The sequence below is a fragment of the Hemicordylus capensis genome, chromosome 5, assembly GCF_027244095.1.
Source record: "Hemicordylus capensis ecotype Gifberg chromosome 5, rHemCap1.1.pri, whole genome shotgun sequence".
NCBI classification, from domain to species: domain Eukaryota; kingdom Metazoa; phylum Chordata; class Lepidosauria; order Squamata; family Cordylidae; genus Hemicordylus; species Hemicordylus capensis.
Window position 1 is genome coordinate 61321133 of NC_069661.1, and position 16954 is coordinate 61338086.

Here is a 16954-nt window from a genome sequence, read left to right on the forward strand (position 1 = left end):
TTTTTTTTTAATGGTCCTATGAGGTACAGTAGGTTAGGCTGCAAGACAGTAATGTGTTCAAGACTGCTGACTTCATGGCTGAGTGGGCATTTTTTGAATCGGGAGAACTTGAATTCTAACTAAGACCCAATTAGTATGCATGTACTGCTGTAACATGGCTGCTGATTCTGTTTGATCCAAACCCCAAGCTGCCATGGCGAATTGTACAACTAGGAATCACATGGGAGAAATCACTTGGTAGGTTCCCACAGCAGCACAGTGCTGGGTCCAATCCTGTTTCAGCTGTATCATACTTGCCCCCTTGATGTTGGCCCCCAGGACCTCAAATGTTTGTGCTCATAACATGCAGATTAAATTACCTGATGCCTATACATCTGAGATGCTCTTTAATGTTCTTTGCAATATCATGTCAGACAAACATAAGCAAAGATGCAGGAAGGTATACAGCAATCTTTAAAGAGCATTCCTACAAGGTGTTGAATTTTTCAGTTGTCATTCATTTCAGGGTGAACAAGGGCAGTTAGTATTTAACTGGTGTTCACATATTTTGAAAAGGATGCCAATTACGGTTAGGGTTAAATCAAAAGTGGTTCTCTTTGGGAATTATTTGCTTAAGCCGATACTTCTGGATAAAAACACACCACAATCTGTATTTGATTAGCCCAGGCATGTGCTTATTTTTGCTCTCTGTGAATGTTCCAAGAAGAAATTTGAACGTTCATTATGTTTCTTCTAACAAGCATCTTCCCAGACTCATTCATCAGCTTCAGAAGCTCCCACAGCTCTGCAGAATGGGAAATAAAGTGAAATGAAGTGAACTGGTTAGCTGTGAGAAATCCTGTTGAATTCTAAATGCAGCGCTAACATATTTTTATTGATTTCATGAGGAACAACATCTATTTGAATGAAGCAAAACAAAAATACATATTAAAAGCTTGTTGCAGGTCAGGTTTAAACTACCATCATTGATAGCAGTATCAGCTGTAAAATGTATGCCCTGAAAATAGTTTAGTGATGGAAAAATAATGTACCAGACAGTGACTTCAGAAACGGGATTCCTCAGTCTTTTCTTCTTTCTCAGCATCTGAAAAAAAAGACACACATACGTTCTTGAAAGGCTGCTCTTATAACATAGACAATAGCTAGAGCAGGGGGTGGCCAGCCTGAGCCTATTAACATAGCAATCATCTAAGTAACATTCCAAAGCTGAATTAGACAAGAAGGCTGTTCACATGAGCAGCCCTACCCAGGCCTAGGCAGTCCTACCTAAGTGCTGGGATTGAGGCCAATCCTAGCACTGCCTCCTCAAACAGCGCAGGATATGTACCTGCCTTCTTGCCTGAGTACAAGGTACGGGGTTGTGTGTCTCCTTGGGCTGCACGCAGCCTGAGCAGACACCGAGCCGGGTGCCTAGAGCATCCGGCTTGAGGGGAACTCCCTTAACGCACCACACTCTTCACGCAGTGCATTTAGGGATACCTGGAGGCTGGGCATCATTTCCCTGGTCTCCAGAGATCCACACTGCTCAGAGCAGCATGGATCATGTGAGTATGTAAGCTGCGCACCACACAGAGGATGACTGATCGTCTGGAGAAAGGTAGGTTCAACCCTGCTTCCAGCCCCCCCGCCCACCCCAATAATGGTCATGAAAACAGCCTTAACATATTTTTGGCACATTAGATGAGTAGGCATGCAATCCAGTGTCTCCCTTAACTGAAGCTATGTTGATGTAAATTATAAGTGTGGTGTTGTGATCAGAATATCGAACTAGGGAGACATGGGTTCAAATCTCCACTCAGCCATGAAGAGTGGACCAATCACTATTACCTCATAGGACTGTTAGGAAGATAAACTGGGGAAAGCATTAGGTGCACTGCCTTGATCTCCTTGGAGGAAGGATTGGATAAAAACAAATCACATTAAAATCTGGTATCTGTATTCTATGGATCAGTGCAATCTTATTCCTGGGAACATAGACCATTGGTCTATCTAGCTTGGTATTGTCTACACTGAGTAGCAGCAACTCTCCAAGGTTTCAGGCAGGAGTCTCTTCTAACCCTACCTGGAGATACCAGGGATTGAACCTGGGACTTTCTGCATACATCTTCTGGAGATGCCAGGGATTGAACCTGGGACCTTCAGGAGATTCCAGGATTGAACCTGGGACTTTCTGCATACATCTTCTGGAGATGCCAGGGATTGAACCTGGGACCTTCAGGAGATTCCAGGATTGAACCTGGGACTTTCTGCATACATCTTCTGGAGATGCCAGGGATTGAACCTGGGACCTTCAGGAGATTCCAGGATTGAACCTGGGACCTTCTGCAAAGTAGATAGTCCACCACTGAGCTACAGCTCCATCCTTGAAGCAGAAGAGCTATCTGGTGCTGTCCTGCTTGCTTAGAATTTATTATTCCCTTACTGATAAGTATGGCTAGTGCACATTTGCAGTGGTCTCCAATAGGCCAGAAGGACCTATATGTTTCTCCACAAATGGGCACCATTGGTCCGATTGATCTATAATGCTGAGCATGTGGAACCGGCATGTCAAGCTGAAAAATAAAACAAAACACTCCCAGCATCATGTTGAAACCAGACCACAGGACTCAAGAATTGAGCGATGAAAATGAAAGATACTGAGGCTGTACTCACAACTGAAAACTGGATAAGACAAGTGTCCTACCTACCTCTAGGAGCTGTGAGTGCTCCCCATTTTTGGTTTTGTGAAAGCAAACAACTAGCTAGGAGGAGGGGGAGGTAGGACAGCTTTTCCTCTTACCTTGGTCAAATGCTGGGTATGAAAGCTGGGTAGGATGATGCTGTCCTACACAGCTCCTGTCTCCCACACAAGCACTTCTTCCTCCTCCTACCTAGTTGTTTGCTCCCACACAACTAAAAATTGGGAGTATGCACAGCTCCCAAACCTGAGTAGGACAAGTGCCAGCTTTCAGATGTGTGAACAGCCTCACTTATTTTGCTTTGTTTACAACATGCTCATCAAGATAACAACAATCACATGCATCATTTATCACTTCACTGCCATAGCCTTATGTTGGCATTCATTCTGATTTCAGTGGAGCCATGCCCCTGAAGGACTAGGATAACATGATGTTCAACAGGTCAAAAGTGATTCTCCATGCAGCTCTAGCGATCTTGCACAAGAGTGCTGGAGAAAAGACACAACACATTCCTTCTAGTAAGCCCACAAAGAGACTGGAATCAATGTGAAGAGTTCATAGCTGGGTATGCTCTGGTTCCAGAAGCAATCTGGCAGCATACTCAGCCTTGCAACCTCTTAATGGCAATTTACACATTAGAAACTTGCAGCGGATCAGCCTCACCACTCTGATTCAATTTTCAAAAGCTGGAAAAGGCAATGGAAGTTGCAGATCTGTTACTTACCAGAAGTTGTTTCTGGCAGGGCAACTGAATCTGGAGCTTCTGTGGAATAAATGGGATAGAGTTAGGCGCTATCTTTCCATCCCAGGTACTGGCTAACAAGTAAGCAAGCAAGTCCATTACCATTACCAACACCTTATGGGCTTTGTGACTGAAGCACATTCATGAAGCCCGTATGCCAAGAATTCACTGGAGTTTAAGGAAGCTAACCAAAACAGGAGTTAGTTCAAATGTGAACTGCAGCACTGTGGCCAAATATTGACTTTGCTTTAATGGATTACATCATTTTAATCTGATTAATCATCTTCCTTTTTCCGAGTTAATTTATTAAAAATTGATTTCAGTTTAATCATACTACTGGAATAGATGGCCAATTGATGGAAATAGATGGCCTTTTGAATGCAACGTAAGATAATTTACAGTTTACTACACAATGTCACCACTCATACATATCTTTAAAAAAGTAGAAAATATTCCCTTAATTCATGTCTGCCAATTAAATTTTGTTCTCACTGAATACAATTACCTCCCCACCATTTAATCTCTAGTTGATTAAGCCACTGATCACACCAAATAAGCCTGCAATACATATGCTTTGGAACTACTCAACAGTCTCTTCTTCCAGGTCAGACACCTGCAAGAGTATCTGCTTCATAAAAATACCCAGTGATCTGCTTTTCACCTTTGCAATACGTAGTGAGCTACATCCCTGTGCTGTGGCTCCAGTTGGAAATGTGGAATTTGCTGGCCTAGAGTTAGTCTCCCACCCTAAGCTTCATGTTCAAGCTTCCTGGAAACAGACATATGTCAGACAGTCTAGTAGAGATTCCAGAAAAGAAACCTGCTGGCATAGGTGCATAGCCCAGAAGAATCCAGAGCTAATCTGGAGGACAACAGATGCTAAGAGATGCAGAACATAGTTCCAACCTGATCATGTTTATAGATGGTATTCACACGACTGTTCAAGGGGGAAGGCTGTGAAATCTTCCCTTCCCCCTAGAGGATCCCTCAAACATTGCTGGAACTGTAGACCGCGCTCCCAGACGAGCAGGGCTGCGCCAGGTAGCGTGGAGCTCCAGAGGCCGGGACAACAGGGTAGGCCATAATGGCTTCTGGGTAGGCCATAATGCACCACACACCGAGCAGCGTGCATTGGGGGATCCCCACAGTGGATGGGAGCTCTGGGTGCCCATCTCTAGGTGCCTGCAGCCCAAAGAGACACATGACCAGGGAGCCCAGGTTAAGGGAGTGTTTGCTCCCTTAACCCTAACAAGAATCCGGGCTAAGAAGCTGGGCTAGGCGGCGCTGCCCTGCCAGGATTGGGCCCGGTCCCAGCGGTTCTCACGCACAGCCGAACTCAGGCTGGGCTTACTCTTGCAGAGAGCCATTGTTTGATTAAAGTTACGATTTGCTCTGTGTAGCAAGGGGATAAAAGTATGTCTCAGAGACAGCAGAGGCATGTCAGAGACAGCAGAGATATCTGTGCCTCCTCTCTAGCAGAAAAGAATCTGTTACCAGGACCACCTGTTCAAAGTTCTCATAAAAATGTCTGATAAAAATACCTTTCTATCCTGCCCTTCCTCCATGGTGCTCTGGGCCAGCATACACAGTTCGCTTCCCTCTCATTTTATCCTTACAATAATCCTATGACATGGGTTAGGCTGAGAGAGTGAGTGACTGGCCCCAAATCACCCAGTGAGCTTCATGTCTGAGCTGGCCTTTGAACCTGGGTCTCCCCCACTTCTTCTCCAACTACTACACAACTGAAGTTTTGAGCATTCTCTGTGACTCAGCATTAATGCAAAGAGGCTATTCTCATGAGCGAGCAAAACCGGGCTAAGGGAGCCCAGCCCAGTCTTGCTTGCTTGTGAGAACCAGCAAGCTCGAGGGTGAGCCCAGTGGCTCCAAGGCAGCAAGCGCGCCTGTTTAGCCACCCTCTTAAACAAGGTTAATGGAGCAAGTGCTCCGTTAACCTTGTTTTTCTAGTCTTATGTCTGCTGCAGCTGCTTCCAGCTGTGGTGTACACACTCGGGGGAGAGGGGGGATCCCAGAAATCATTACTGGGGATCGGGTGGGGGGCGGGGTGTCTTCGTCCGAACAATATCGGACCTCTGAAAAGTATAAGCATGCATATGTATTCAGTACTTGGTTTGGGCCCCTTTTGCAGCAATTACTGCCTCAATGCGGCGTGGCATGGATGCTCTCAGCCTGTGGCACTGATAAGGTATTATGGAAGACCAGGATGCTTCATTAGCGGCCTTCAGCAATTCTGCATTGTTTGGTCTCATGTCTCTCATCCTTATCTTGGCAATGCCCCATAGATTCTCTATGGGGTCAGGTCAGGCGAGTTTGCTGGCCAATCAAGCACAGTACACTGTATACTTTTCAGAGGTCCGATATTGTTCTATTCTTCAATCCTTGTCTTCTTGGTTCCATGTAATATTCTAATTTTCTGGGATTGTGGATTTGGGGTTTTCATGAGCTGTACGCCATGATCATCACAATTATAACAAATTAAGGCTTGACTTATCTCGCTTTGCATGTAATGCGTCTGTCTCATATATCAGTTTCACCTTTTAATTTGCATTACTGAAATTAATGGACTTTTGCACGATATTCTAATTTTCCGAGTTTCACCTGTACATCTATTGAAAGGAACTCAGAGCTGTAACTGTCCCTCCGACAAAATCATCTGAGCCTCACAGAGTCTTCAGTTATGTCAACCTTTTCAAATATGCAACCACAGTATTTAAGATGGCATTCACTGACTGCAGGCCCTAAATACTACTGATAGCTTCTGAAAAGGACCTCACTAGCAACCGAGCAGTTAGCTTGGAAGTTGATGTATCCCTTGCTAACTGAAACCTATCTTGGAGAAATGTTACATCTGGTGGTCAGGGACAGAGATTTATAAACAAAATCAGAGTGGATTGCAGAGTGAAAAGTATAGGCAGAGTTTCTTTGAAGCCTATGGAGGAACAACACCTCAAGGGGGAAGGAGTAATATATAAAAGGCAGCCTTCTTGTCTCCACTCATTTCCTACTTCACCAACATTTCGAGTGCAGAGGGCAGAGTGAATAGGTGATAACAGAGGATGGAGATTCAATAGAAGAGGGTTAGAGGTGATAAAAATATTTTGTAGAAACCTAAAGTAACAACTAGAAACTTTCAGTTTATCCTCAAGTCATGTCACTTCTCTCCATACAACATTTTCTATTCCTCCATTCCAACAAAAATTCTGGTCCATGGCTCTAATAATCTCTGTATTGCAGCCTCCTCTTTTGTTGTCACATCTTGGCCATCTATCCAAATTGTTTTGTGTATCTTGTATTCACCTCTCTTTTTGCCCAGACCATGTAACATCCCTCCTTCAGTCCATACACTTCCACTCACGGCCCTCCATGGCCTTTCCCCCCATTATTTTTCAGTTTAGGGATGTGCACAAAACCAGCCAGGTTGGATTTGAACCAACCCGACCTGGCTTGGTCTTGGCACTGGTCGAACTGGACCTAGTCTGGTTCGACTGCTGAACTAGCTCAAACCAGCTTGGAACCCTACTGGTAAAGTGTGATTTGGTGGGGATTCCCCTTTACCAGTAAAGGGGCAGGGGCAGGGCTAAACCTAGATGGGGTGGGAGGATTGTAATTTAGTACTTACAGTGCAAGTTGTGTATGTGGCTGCTGCTGTGGTGTGTGTGTGTGTGGCAGTGGCTCCCCCCACCCCCTCCAGCCTCCCCCAGAGTAGCCTGGGCCACCAGCGGCCCATTTCGGGCCTCTGCACATGCATGGGGGTCATTTTAGTGACCATGCACACACAGAGGCCACTTGTGTGACTACACAAATTATGTGGTCATGCAAATGGATGTGCAGAGATCACTAAAATGGCCCCCACATGTGCGCAGAGGCCCGAACTGGGCCACTGCCAGCCCGGGTTACTCTGGGGAGGCCGGTGGTGGGGAGCTGTTGCTCCCCTCCCACCTCATCTAGGTTTAGGGAAACCCCTGCCCCTTGGTTCAAACTGGGCCCGGTTCAACCTGGAACCTGTCAAACCGGGTCAGCTCGAACCGAGCCGGTTCACACATCCCAATTTCTGTTCTCCCAGCCTGTGACCTTCTCTCCTCCAGCTTCACTTCTCTAAGCCATCCAAAGCTCTCTGGCAACTTTAAATGACTCTACTTTTCATCTTGCTCCCCCGCTTATGCCTGGAAATCCTTTCAAGAACAACCATGTGATGCTTTCTTTCTCTCTTTTTCTTCAAACTCTTCCTCAAAACTCATCCTTTATTCGGCACAACCCTTTCATCCTCCTCTCCTACTAAACCAAGCCTAAATACATGTAAATGACTTGATCATATTATTTCCTCTTTAAGCCTGTCTCCATCCTTCTCATCTCACTCCATTGGCTTTGCTTTGTCAGATTTTGGATTGTAAACTCCTTGGGGCACAGACCTGTCTTTTTGTTCTTACTCTATAAAGTGCCATGTACACTGATGGTGCTATAATCACAATAACAGTAATAGTAACAAAGACAACAAAGTGATGGATATAAAGAATGGTTGAACACTGTGACATACTATTACTTTTAGATGAATATTTCAATAGTTGTTTTCTGTTTTGTCCACTATTACATCTTTTGGAACAACCTTTCAACCCTCTTGTCAACAAAAGACAAATGCAAAACCCGCAAATGAGAGATGTTTGGAAAATGCAACCCATTACATATATACTGCACTCTGGATGTTCACAAAATTACACACACACGTTTCTTGCACTGAAGAGCTTTCAGTGGAAATTAAACCAATAACTAAGGTACTTTTTTATTGTGCTTGTGATATATTTTAAATATTTGAGTACAACACATAAAAGAGAACTCAGGTGGTACCGCTGAAGTTGCTTGGACTTGCAAGATGCTCGTGTTTATTTTACATAATCCTATTTGTTGCAGTGTAAACTATATTATTTGTCAGCATGTGAGTTATCACTTCAATATGTGTAAGTGTAAGCCATATACATGCTATTTCCATAGTAACACACCTTTTATGAAACTTGACAAGGATTTGACAGGATCAGCTGCACTTTCAATTGGGTATAATTCAAACGACAAGATCCATGTCATTACTCTGCTCTCAAGTTTATTTGCATTTTGAACAGTCATGTTTTTCTGCTGCAGGAGCTTCAGCAAAGTTGAATTCAAAAATATGGTGAAAAAACAGTTTAATTATCAACAACAGGCATAACCTCGGAAGTTCTTTTGGCACAAGCCCTGTGGAAGTGAATGGAAGTTGTACAAGTGCACACAGTAAGGCTCCTGCACAGCTCTCATTCATGTCAATGGGGCTTGTGCAGGAGAACCTCTGGGGAAGAATGCTCAGGGTTTAGGTGTTTTTCTAAAACACTTTAAAAATATTTCAACTAACCAATATGAACAGAATGCTTTACAATCTTGCCAGTTCCTACTGATTTTAACGATGTACATGGAGTCATAGCCTTGAAACAGAGGTGGTTTTATTTGGTAGTTTTGTGAAAATAAAGATTAATACATTTTTAAAAATTTGGCTATGCAAACAATTCCCCCCCCCAGCACATTCCATAAAAACATGGAGCATGCAGTAAACCACATATAAGGGTTGTGTCAAAGTTTACAGAATAGGACCCTTGGTAGCTACTATAACATTTCTCTAACAAATCAATGCTATTGTTCTCAGCTTACATGAATATACAGTAGTCATTACCTTAAATTTAAACCTCCCAATGAGAGGTAAACCCACTGTGGAGATATGAAGGCCATATTGTATCAGTGTGGTCTGCAGAGATTTTCTTCATACAGCTTTGCTGTGTTGAAATATATGTTGCACTTGAAAGCTAAAGGGATTACTTTTGAATAGTCATCACAAAGGTTGATTATATTCGTATATCATTTAGCTAGACCCTGCAGGCTATTACTCCATTAGCTGTGCTTGTCCACTTTTGCACTGCCAAAAAGTTGATCGTGCAATATGAAAAGGCCAGATAATGTGTTCAACTATATAAGCAGTTCTTCAGAAAAGCACAGGAGTGTTGCATTTAAAATCAATAATTATAAACCAATTAACATTGCAGTCTTAGACCGGATGGGTTTTTTTGTTGTCCTGACTACATTCTAGAAGAAAACAATTACAAGCCAGATAGGGCAGTCCAGGTATGCTGACTCAGATCCCACTGACGTCAATAGGGCTTGATCCCTAGTAAGTGAGCTTAGAATTGCAACCACAGGAAGGACAGCTAGGACAGCTAGAGCCTTGCAGCTTCTCAATGGTTTTATGTCTACAGCCAACAACCATAAAGCTCATTCAGCCATTGAACACTGCTGGTGATGGCAGAAATAACTGGAGACATGCACTTGAGCTGACTGCATTGCAGCTTCCAGCCCACAAGCACCAGGGTCTGTGCATTTGAGCAGTGAGGAATTGGAAAACCAGCACTCTTGAAGTACCTTTCTGACTAATCAGTTCTGCCTGTGAAACATGTCCTCTATGACCTGAAGCCTTCCTCGTTTATGTCCTTTAGATGTGTGAGTACATGCTCACTATGGGGTGTAGGGAAAGGCAGATGTTAGGCACAACAGGACTCTCTATCATCTTTGCTACAACACAGCTACCCTTCTGGAATTCTCTATATTAATTAATCAGATTTCAGGATAGATCCCTGTAATTGGAAACAGGTTCTAGAATTAAGCTCTGCTGAGTCCAACAGCAACATAGGAAAGGGAAGGGATAAGGAACTAGGATCTGCTCCAGGCATATAAATGACTGAGTACAGTCTTAATGCAGATCAGTTAGGTTTAACCTCTAGTTTAACAGGCAAGCTGTCCAGTTTGGTGGTCACAAGAAGTGAGTCAGGAAACTAAACCATATGTGTTAGAACACTAACAATATTTAATAATGGGAAGCAAATTCAGGGGGAACAGACTGTTAAGTCTGTTGCAGCAAACAACAACAAGGCATCTGGTGGCACCTTAAAGACTAACAGATTCATTGTGACATAAACTTTTGTGGATTAGGACCCACTTCCTTAGACAGAAGTATCTATCATCCCTGCTAACTTGGCAAAGAGGCACCTTTTAACGTTAGATTCTCTTTATTTACCGGGGGAGAGTAACTGGCCCTATCCACCCCCAGCACTGTACCTCCAGTGACTGTTGCTGGTGTCTATCTTGTGTTTCTTTTTAGATTGTGAGCCCTTTGGGGACAGGGATCCATCTTTTTTATTTATTATTTCTCTGTGTAAACCACCCTGAGCCATTTTTGGAAGGGTGGTACAGAAATTGAATAAATAAATAATAATAATATTAAAACCACCTACCTACCACAAGAGCAACTCTTAATATCACTAGATATGCTAGGATTCCTTTGCAATTGAATGCAAAATGCACTACCTACCTTGCATTTTTTAATTACCTTATTTTATATTACAAGTCATTTTTCTGCTCATCTGTGTTTCAGTCAATCTTGGCGAGTGGGCACAGAAAGACAAAACAACTACATCAGCTTAGCTCACTTACTATAAAGGTATTCCAAGTCCAATTTGGCTAAAACAAGGTACTAAATGCAAGACTTCCAGAGTTTCCCAATGAGTTAAGGCAGAGAATCCTCTGCTTTTATTATACAAAGTTGTTTAATGTAGATTGTAAAGATGCTTTATTTGGTTCTCTTTGAGGCTATGTATTATACAGAGCAATGAATGAGTCTTTATGAGTACATAGGGGAGTCCTAAATGAGCAGCACTTGGAATGTTTGAATAGGTAGGTTTATTTGAACAGAAGGCTTGATTGTTGGGGCCCAGTTTATGAATTGGAAGCAGGATTTATTTTACACACCTTGAAATAGGAAGTCAGACCTTTTGGGATCATGGGAAGCATAATTTTTCAGCTGAGACAGAAAGCATAATGGAAATATTCCCCCCCGCCACTATTAATATTTATTTAAAATATTAATATTTATTTAAAATAGTTCTATCCTGTTCTTCTTCACAATACCAGGATGGCTTCAAGGGACTAGAGTTAAAGCTTGTACATCTTTTTGGCTCTGATGAGTAAAATGACCTCAAAGTATATTGTTTGCATAAATTGATGAATTTAATAGGATAATTATACATATGCATTTGAGTTGAGGAAGGACAAAATAAAATCATAATCTACTTGAAACTGAATACTATTATACCAGTTGTATTCATGCACCAGTTGTATTAATTGTGCCCAGGTCATCTCTACTTTCCACAGAGTGACCAAAACCTTGCCACAGAATTCAGTTTGAAGTAGATTATTATTTTACTCATTTATAGCCCAACTTTAAAAACACAATTTCCCCAAGATGGTTCACAGAGATAAATATAAATAAAATATACAATTTTAAAAATGTACAAAATTGATCAGCATAAACGTCCAGCTTAATCTAATTTAAGAGCCAGTGAATAAAATCAATCAATTAAATGTGAGGCATAGTAAAATCAGTCAAAGCTGGTATTGTTGCCAGAAGCAGTGTTTTGAGGTTGCGCAAAAAGGCACCCCTCTATATGATCTAGAACATAAGAACAGCCCTGCTAGATTGGGCCCAAGGCCCATCTAGGGCATGCCCTCTCTCCTGCTGTTACTTCCCTGCAACTGGTACTCAGAGGAATCCTGCCTTTAAGGCTGGAGGTGGTCTTCCGACTAGTAGCCATTGATAAGAAGTAAGTAAACTAACAGCCTGCAGTCAACTCTCTTGGCAGGAGCTGGTCATTAGTGCAGGACGTGAACGTATTCATAGCTTGCATTTGCCTTTGTTCAAGTGGACACACCTGCAATGACTAAATCTACCCCAGTATTGAACACTTTTGTTTTGAAAGAATCTCTTTGCCATACAGGAAGTTTGATTGAATCAATAACTGCCTTGGGGCACGTTTTGCAGTATACTTGCCTTCAAACGAGCCACATGGCTAGAGGACCCTGTTTGGACTTTACTCCAAAATGGACTCTCATACAGGTGAGCTGTGGCGGATGCTCCTCGCTCCTCTTCCCTGCTTCACCCCACTCTCTACTCCAGAGGAAGCCCCCAATTTCCCTCCATGCAACAAATGCGCCTGTGAAGGATAGGATAAAATACCTCCAGCCATTTCTTGGAGCCTCCTCATCTCTTTTCCTGTCTGCCTCCCCACTCTCTAGGCACCTTTTATTATAAAAAACCTATAATTAGAATCTCCTTTAGAAATGCTTGCCAATTACTGAATTTCCTAACCAAACTCTTTTGTCTTCTGTAACTCTCCATTTTTAGCCTAAATAAAACTTTGAAATTATAAGTACATCTCCTCATCTTTTCTAATACACCAGACTTGCCTAAATTAATGCTGTATCAGAACTGCACACTGCTTTGAGATAAGCAAAAAACCAGTGGATGTGAGTGATTCTGCAAAATGCTTTGCAAACTGATCACAGCAGGTGCCTGAGGGCTGAATCATCTGCACCCCAGGATCAGATTGCCATAGGCTCATAATTCTTGAAAAAGCTCCATGAGCTGACATGGTGAAGTACACTTTCTTCACCACCACCACCACCACCACCACGATCCAAACACAGGCTAGAGTCCATTTTAGGTTGAGTTTGTCATGAGTTTTGCTGCCTGTGCTTCAGCTATCAGACCACATGTTTCATTGTCCCTTGTTCTTCAGTACACCAATTGTATTAATTGTGTCCAGGTCATCTCTACTTTCCAAAGAGTGACTAAAGCCTTGCCAGGTCACTCTAGACATATCAATGGAAAAGTCCTTAAGAGATGTCAGGAATTCACCCAGATCCATAGCATCTGATGCAAGACAGCTTAAAGGGTCTTTCCCCACATGGAAATAAGAAGTAGCACAACCCATAGCCAAATTAGCATAGCTCAACCCTAACCAGATAATGGTATGTCCATGACCAGGTAGTTGCCACTGGCTCCCCCACACAGAAATCACTGTTATCCTTTCCTATACAGAAGAAAGGCTGTGTCGAATCCATATATTATTAGACAAAGAAGCTGCAATGACCAGCCCCTAAAGAGTGAACCGGAAGTGTACCCTGTTCGGATTGACAGGCTAGTGCTCAACTAATCAGCCACCAGGTGGGTGGGACCTAGACTGCAGGTGGTAGGAAAAGAAGGGTTCCTTTGGTCAGTTGAAGCTAGGCTGGGGTTGCAACAAGATGTATGGCCATGGAGTTTGGCTGCAGAAACAACTCCAGATCCTGTCTCTTGACTGCAGGAAGTTTGATTCTTCTCAGGTGATGGGTGAGTTTTCAAGGAAAAGAGGATTCAGCCTAGGGAACAGGTTGCTAGTCAGATTTTGTGTCAGAAACTTATATTTCTTTCATGTGTTTTGCATATTTCTGATATTGTTCTAGGATTGTCTATCTGTAACACAACTAAGCTAAGAAAATGCTAGCCTGCACCCATCCATCCAGGGCACTGTAAAGGACTCTATAAGCTTTTAAAGGTCATTTTGTGTTTTCCTCCATCCCAGTTCTTTGCAACCAGGTAACCATAATTTTTAAAGTGTGCTGCCCCAAATATAATCTGGGGTGCTTTTTGAAGTATTCTTGCAACTACTGAGTGTTTCTTTTACCTGCAACTAAAAGCTGTGAGAGCCTCAGACCGAAGCTGTCTGTAGTATGTCGAATAAAGTTTATTTTTCCTTTTGTTCTCTGACAATTTAACCAGACTCTTGGAGTGAATTTTTATCTCAAGAAAAAGGGGGCTGGAGAGGGGTTTTCTCTGATGCAACATGTCTCAGATCGTTAAACAACCTACCAGTTTCCTCATTTCATGTAAGCTTGCATGTGGAAGGCTTTTGTATTTTTCTAATAGCAGAGGAGAGAGTTTCCCTGGGAATTCCACCCAAGCCCAGCGGGGTCAAACTCTGTTAATAATTTGGGTGGCGGCGGCAGCATGAACTACTGGAAATAAAGGAAATAAGCCTTTGCTCTGAAAGCAGAGAAGGGATGATTCAGCATTTTTCTTCCCCTCACGCTGTCTTGCTCTAAGACAAAGGCTGGATAAATACACCTCATAAGTTTTCTACTGGTTGCTAAATTTCTGAATTGTGTTTTTGGAAGCACAGCTATTAAAAGCATTCAAGCTAGATACATTCAACTTCAAGTTTCTGTGTTTTAAAAAATCTTAATATTAGGAATAGGTTTGGGGTCACCACACCGGATTCCTCCACACCAACAGAGACCTCTCTTTTGTGGAAAATTCTGGAGAATTTACTACACAAGTCTCTTCTAAAATCAGATCCTGCATTCTTCCTGCCACAGGATGCTTGTGTTTGCCTTTAGTTCATGAATAGACTTCATGCTGGTGCCCTTTTGAAGCTAGAAACATTTGCTGTGGCAATTTCAGTGATACTGCCTTTAGTGGCTCATGAACTGTTTGCCATATGAGATTGTAGACATCATACTGTTTTCTGCTTAGAAACTGGTCTTTCCAAGATCTGAGCAAAAGGTATCTTCTGGCCACAGAACTGAAGCAGCAAAGCAGAGAAAATTCAGCAATGCATCTGCAACAAACAGGATGCCAGGGAGATTTTCTGTAAGGCCAGAGTTTTGCTTTAAAGCTTTTAAGGAGCATTAGCCTTAAGTGCATCCCTTCAGGGTAAGGAAGTGTGGGGAAAGCAGGTTGAAGGCTCTGATGCTTTCAGAGCAGAGCAGAGTTCCTGTCACTGAACCTTACAAAAGAGTTGGTTTTCCTGCAGGTAAGCTCTTTAGGGAGGAAAAAGGCACCTTTTGATGCTATCCAATTGTTCCATTGGTATCCATTCATTTTTGCAGTGTGGGATCATTTTCTTAGCAGTACCAATTAGCCCTCTTTCCTAATATGGACAGGAAATGAAAATGGGCATGTAGTCTCCACCGAGGGAGAAGAGAGGAAAAGCAATACCTCCAAAACTCCATAGTTTCCATGGAAGCTTTGTCTGCAAGGGAAATAATGTCCGAGAGTGTCCTGCTGCTTCTGGTAATGGCAACTGAAGACGTAACACTTTAGAGTGATTGCAGGGGTGGTTCTTTCATTAGGCAAGGTGTGACAGTCATGTCAGGTGGCAGATTACTGGGTCATCAGCAGGGCGGCAGCAACATCTCCTTCTACCAGCATCAGAGTAACTCTTCAGGGCTGATCTGATTTTTGCAAGGCCGGCCTCTCCTCAAACTCCTTTCAGAGCTTGCAAAAGGTTCAAGGAGAAAAAAGGAAGCTGCTGGCAACCTTCTCTCCTCTCTGCCCTCTGTGCTATGTTCAAAGCTTGCAAGGTTCAGTTTTGAAAGTGGACTGGCCCACACCAGGGTTGTGGTTGAAGGCAGTGTTTGGCACCTTGTCTCAGATGCCACAGTACCTTGGGCCGCCCCTGAGTGGTTGCCTAGGACGGACCAAAAAACAGCCATTTAAAGATGACCAGAATTCTCTGTGCTGATCTCTTGATAAGTAGTGTGTCATTTCACATTTTATGTTCGCAAGGGGACAGCAGAGTCATGTCCTGTAGCAACTGGAGGTTTTATTTTATTTTTTTTACTGAATTCAGATTTCATTTTAATTTGTTCACTTGCGAGTGAGTAACAATGCTTCTTAAGTGAGAAGCAGGACTTCCTATCCCTCCTTGGGATACCCTATCTTGTATGTGTAGGTGGGCTAAATATTTTGTACAGGGCTGCTTTAATTCTCCAAGTCTGTGCCACCATCCTTTTGGCATATCCATCTTCAGCACTCAAACCCAGAGCCCTACACAGTACACTATCCATTATATGCAAAGTGAATGTGTCAGCCTTCTCAACTTTCACATCAGGAACCAGTCTGGACCACCATCTAAGATTGTCTCATAGGAGGAAAAATATGAATTCTGGCCTGAATCAGGTCAAGATTCAGACATCTTGCAGCTGGCAGAACCCCAAAACTGCAGTTTTCAGGCATGGTCCTGGACAGGTTCTACAAATGGATTATATTGTGAACAATCCAGTATATTTAAAGCACTGGGCACCTGTCTGCAGACTGGCATTCCTTTACGCTGAATTCTGGTAATAATTCTAGTGTACAACCAGCCTAGTGTGCTCTGCATTCTGCAAAGCAGTTTCTTTTTCATGTAGTCTATACTCTCAGGCATGGAAGAACACAAAGCAAAACTGCTAGGCAGATGATAGCGAACTGGCAGGCTAGAAAAGGACTGTATGGCCAAATACAGTTTTCTCCACTGAACTGCTTTGAGCAGCTCTGTTTAATTCTTAATTTTTGTTTTCCTATGTAATTCCTGCCTGCTTTAGAGAACTGCTGTAATGCAGCCGCAAAAAAACCACACACACACACACCACATCCACATGTACTCAGGAGCCTCCCCAAAGACTCCTAACTTGACACGCAGGCCATGACAGCTGAGCTTTGACTAGCAGGAAACCTAATCCAGGGTTTCCATCATGTCAGTTGTTGCCTTTATTTCATTACACTTTGACTCAGCCCCTAATGGATTCAGCTTCATAAAGTCTGTAAAAGAGGAAAAGAAAGCAATTTATTCATGTTTCACTAGAGCTCACT

General features: G+C 42.8%; 1 protein-coding gene across 7 annotated transcripts in view; it reads right to left on the bottom strand.

Moving 5' to 3' along the window:
* Window positions 1-369: 369 nt before the first annotated feature.
* Window positions 370-16954, bottom strand: part of TTC29 (tetratricopeptide repeat domain 29) — a 195116-nt gene continuing 178531 nt past the window's right edge. For 3 of the 7 annotated variants that reach the window (XM_053257257.1, XM_053257256.1, XM_053257255.1), the window contains exon 12: window positions 15851-16903. In XM_053257257.1, coding sequence (XP_053113232.1) covers window positions 16818-16903 — 86 coding nt within the window. In that variant the 3' untranslated portion in view covers window positions 15851-16817. Of the gene's footprint in view, window positions 785-1031; window positions 1085-3402; window positions 3442-14403; window positions 16904-16954 lie in introns of those variants that run through there. The other 4 variants (XM_053257260.1, XM_053257261.1, XM_053257258.1 and 1 more) reach the window with 4 other exon arrangements.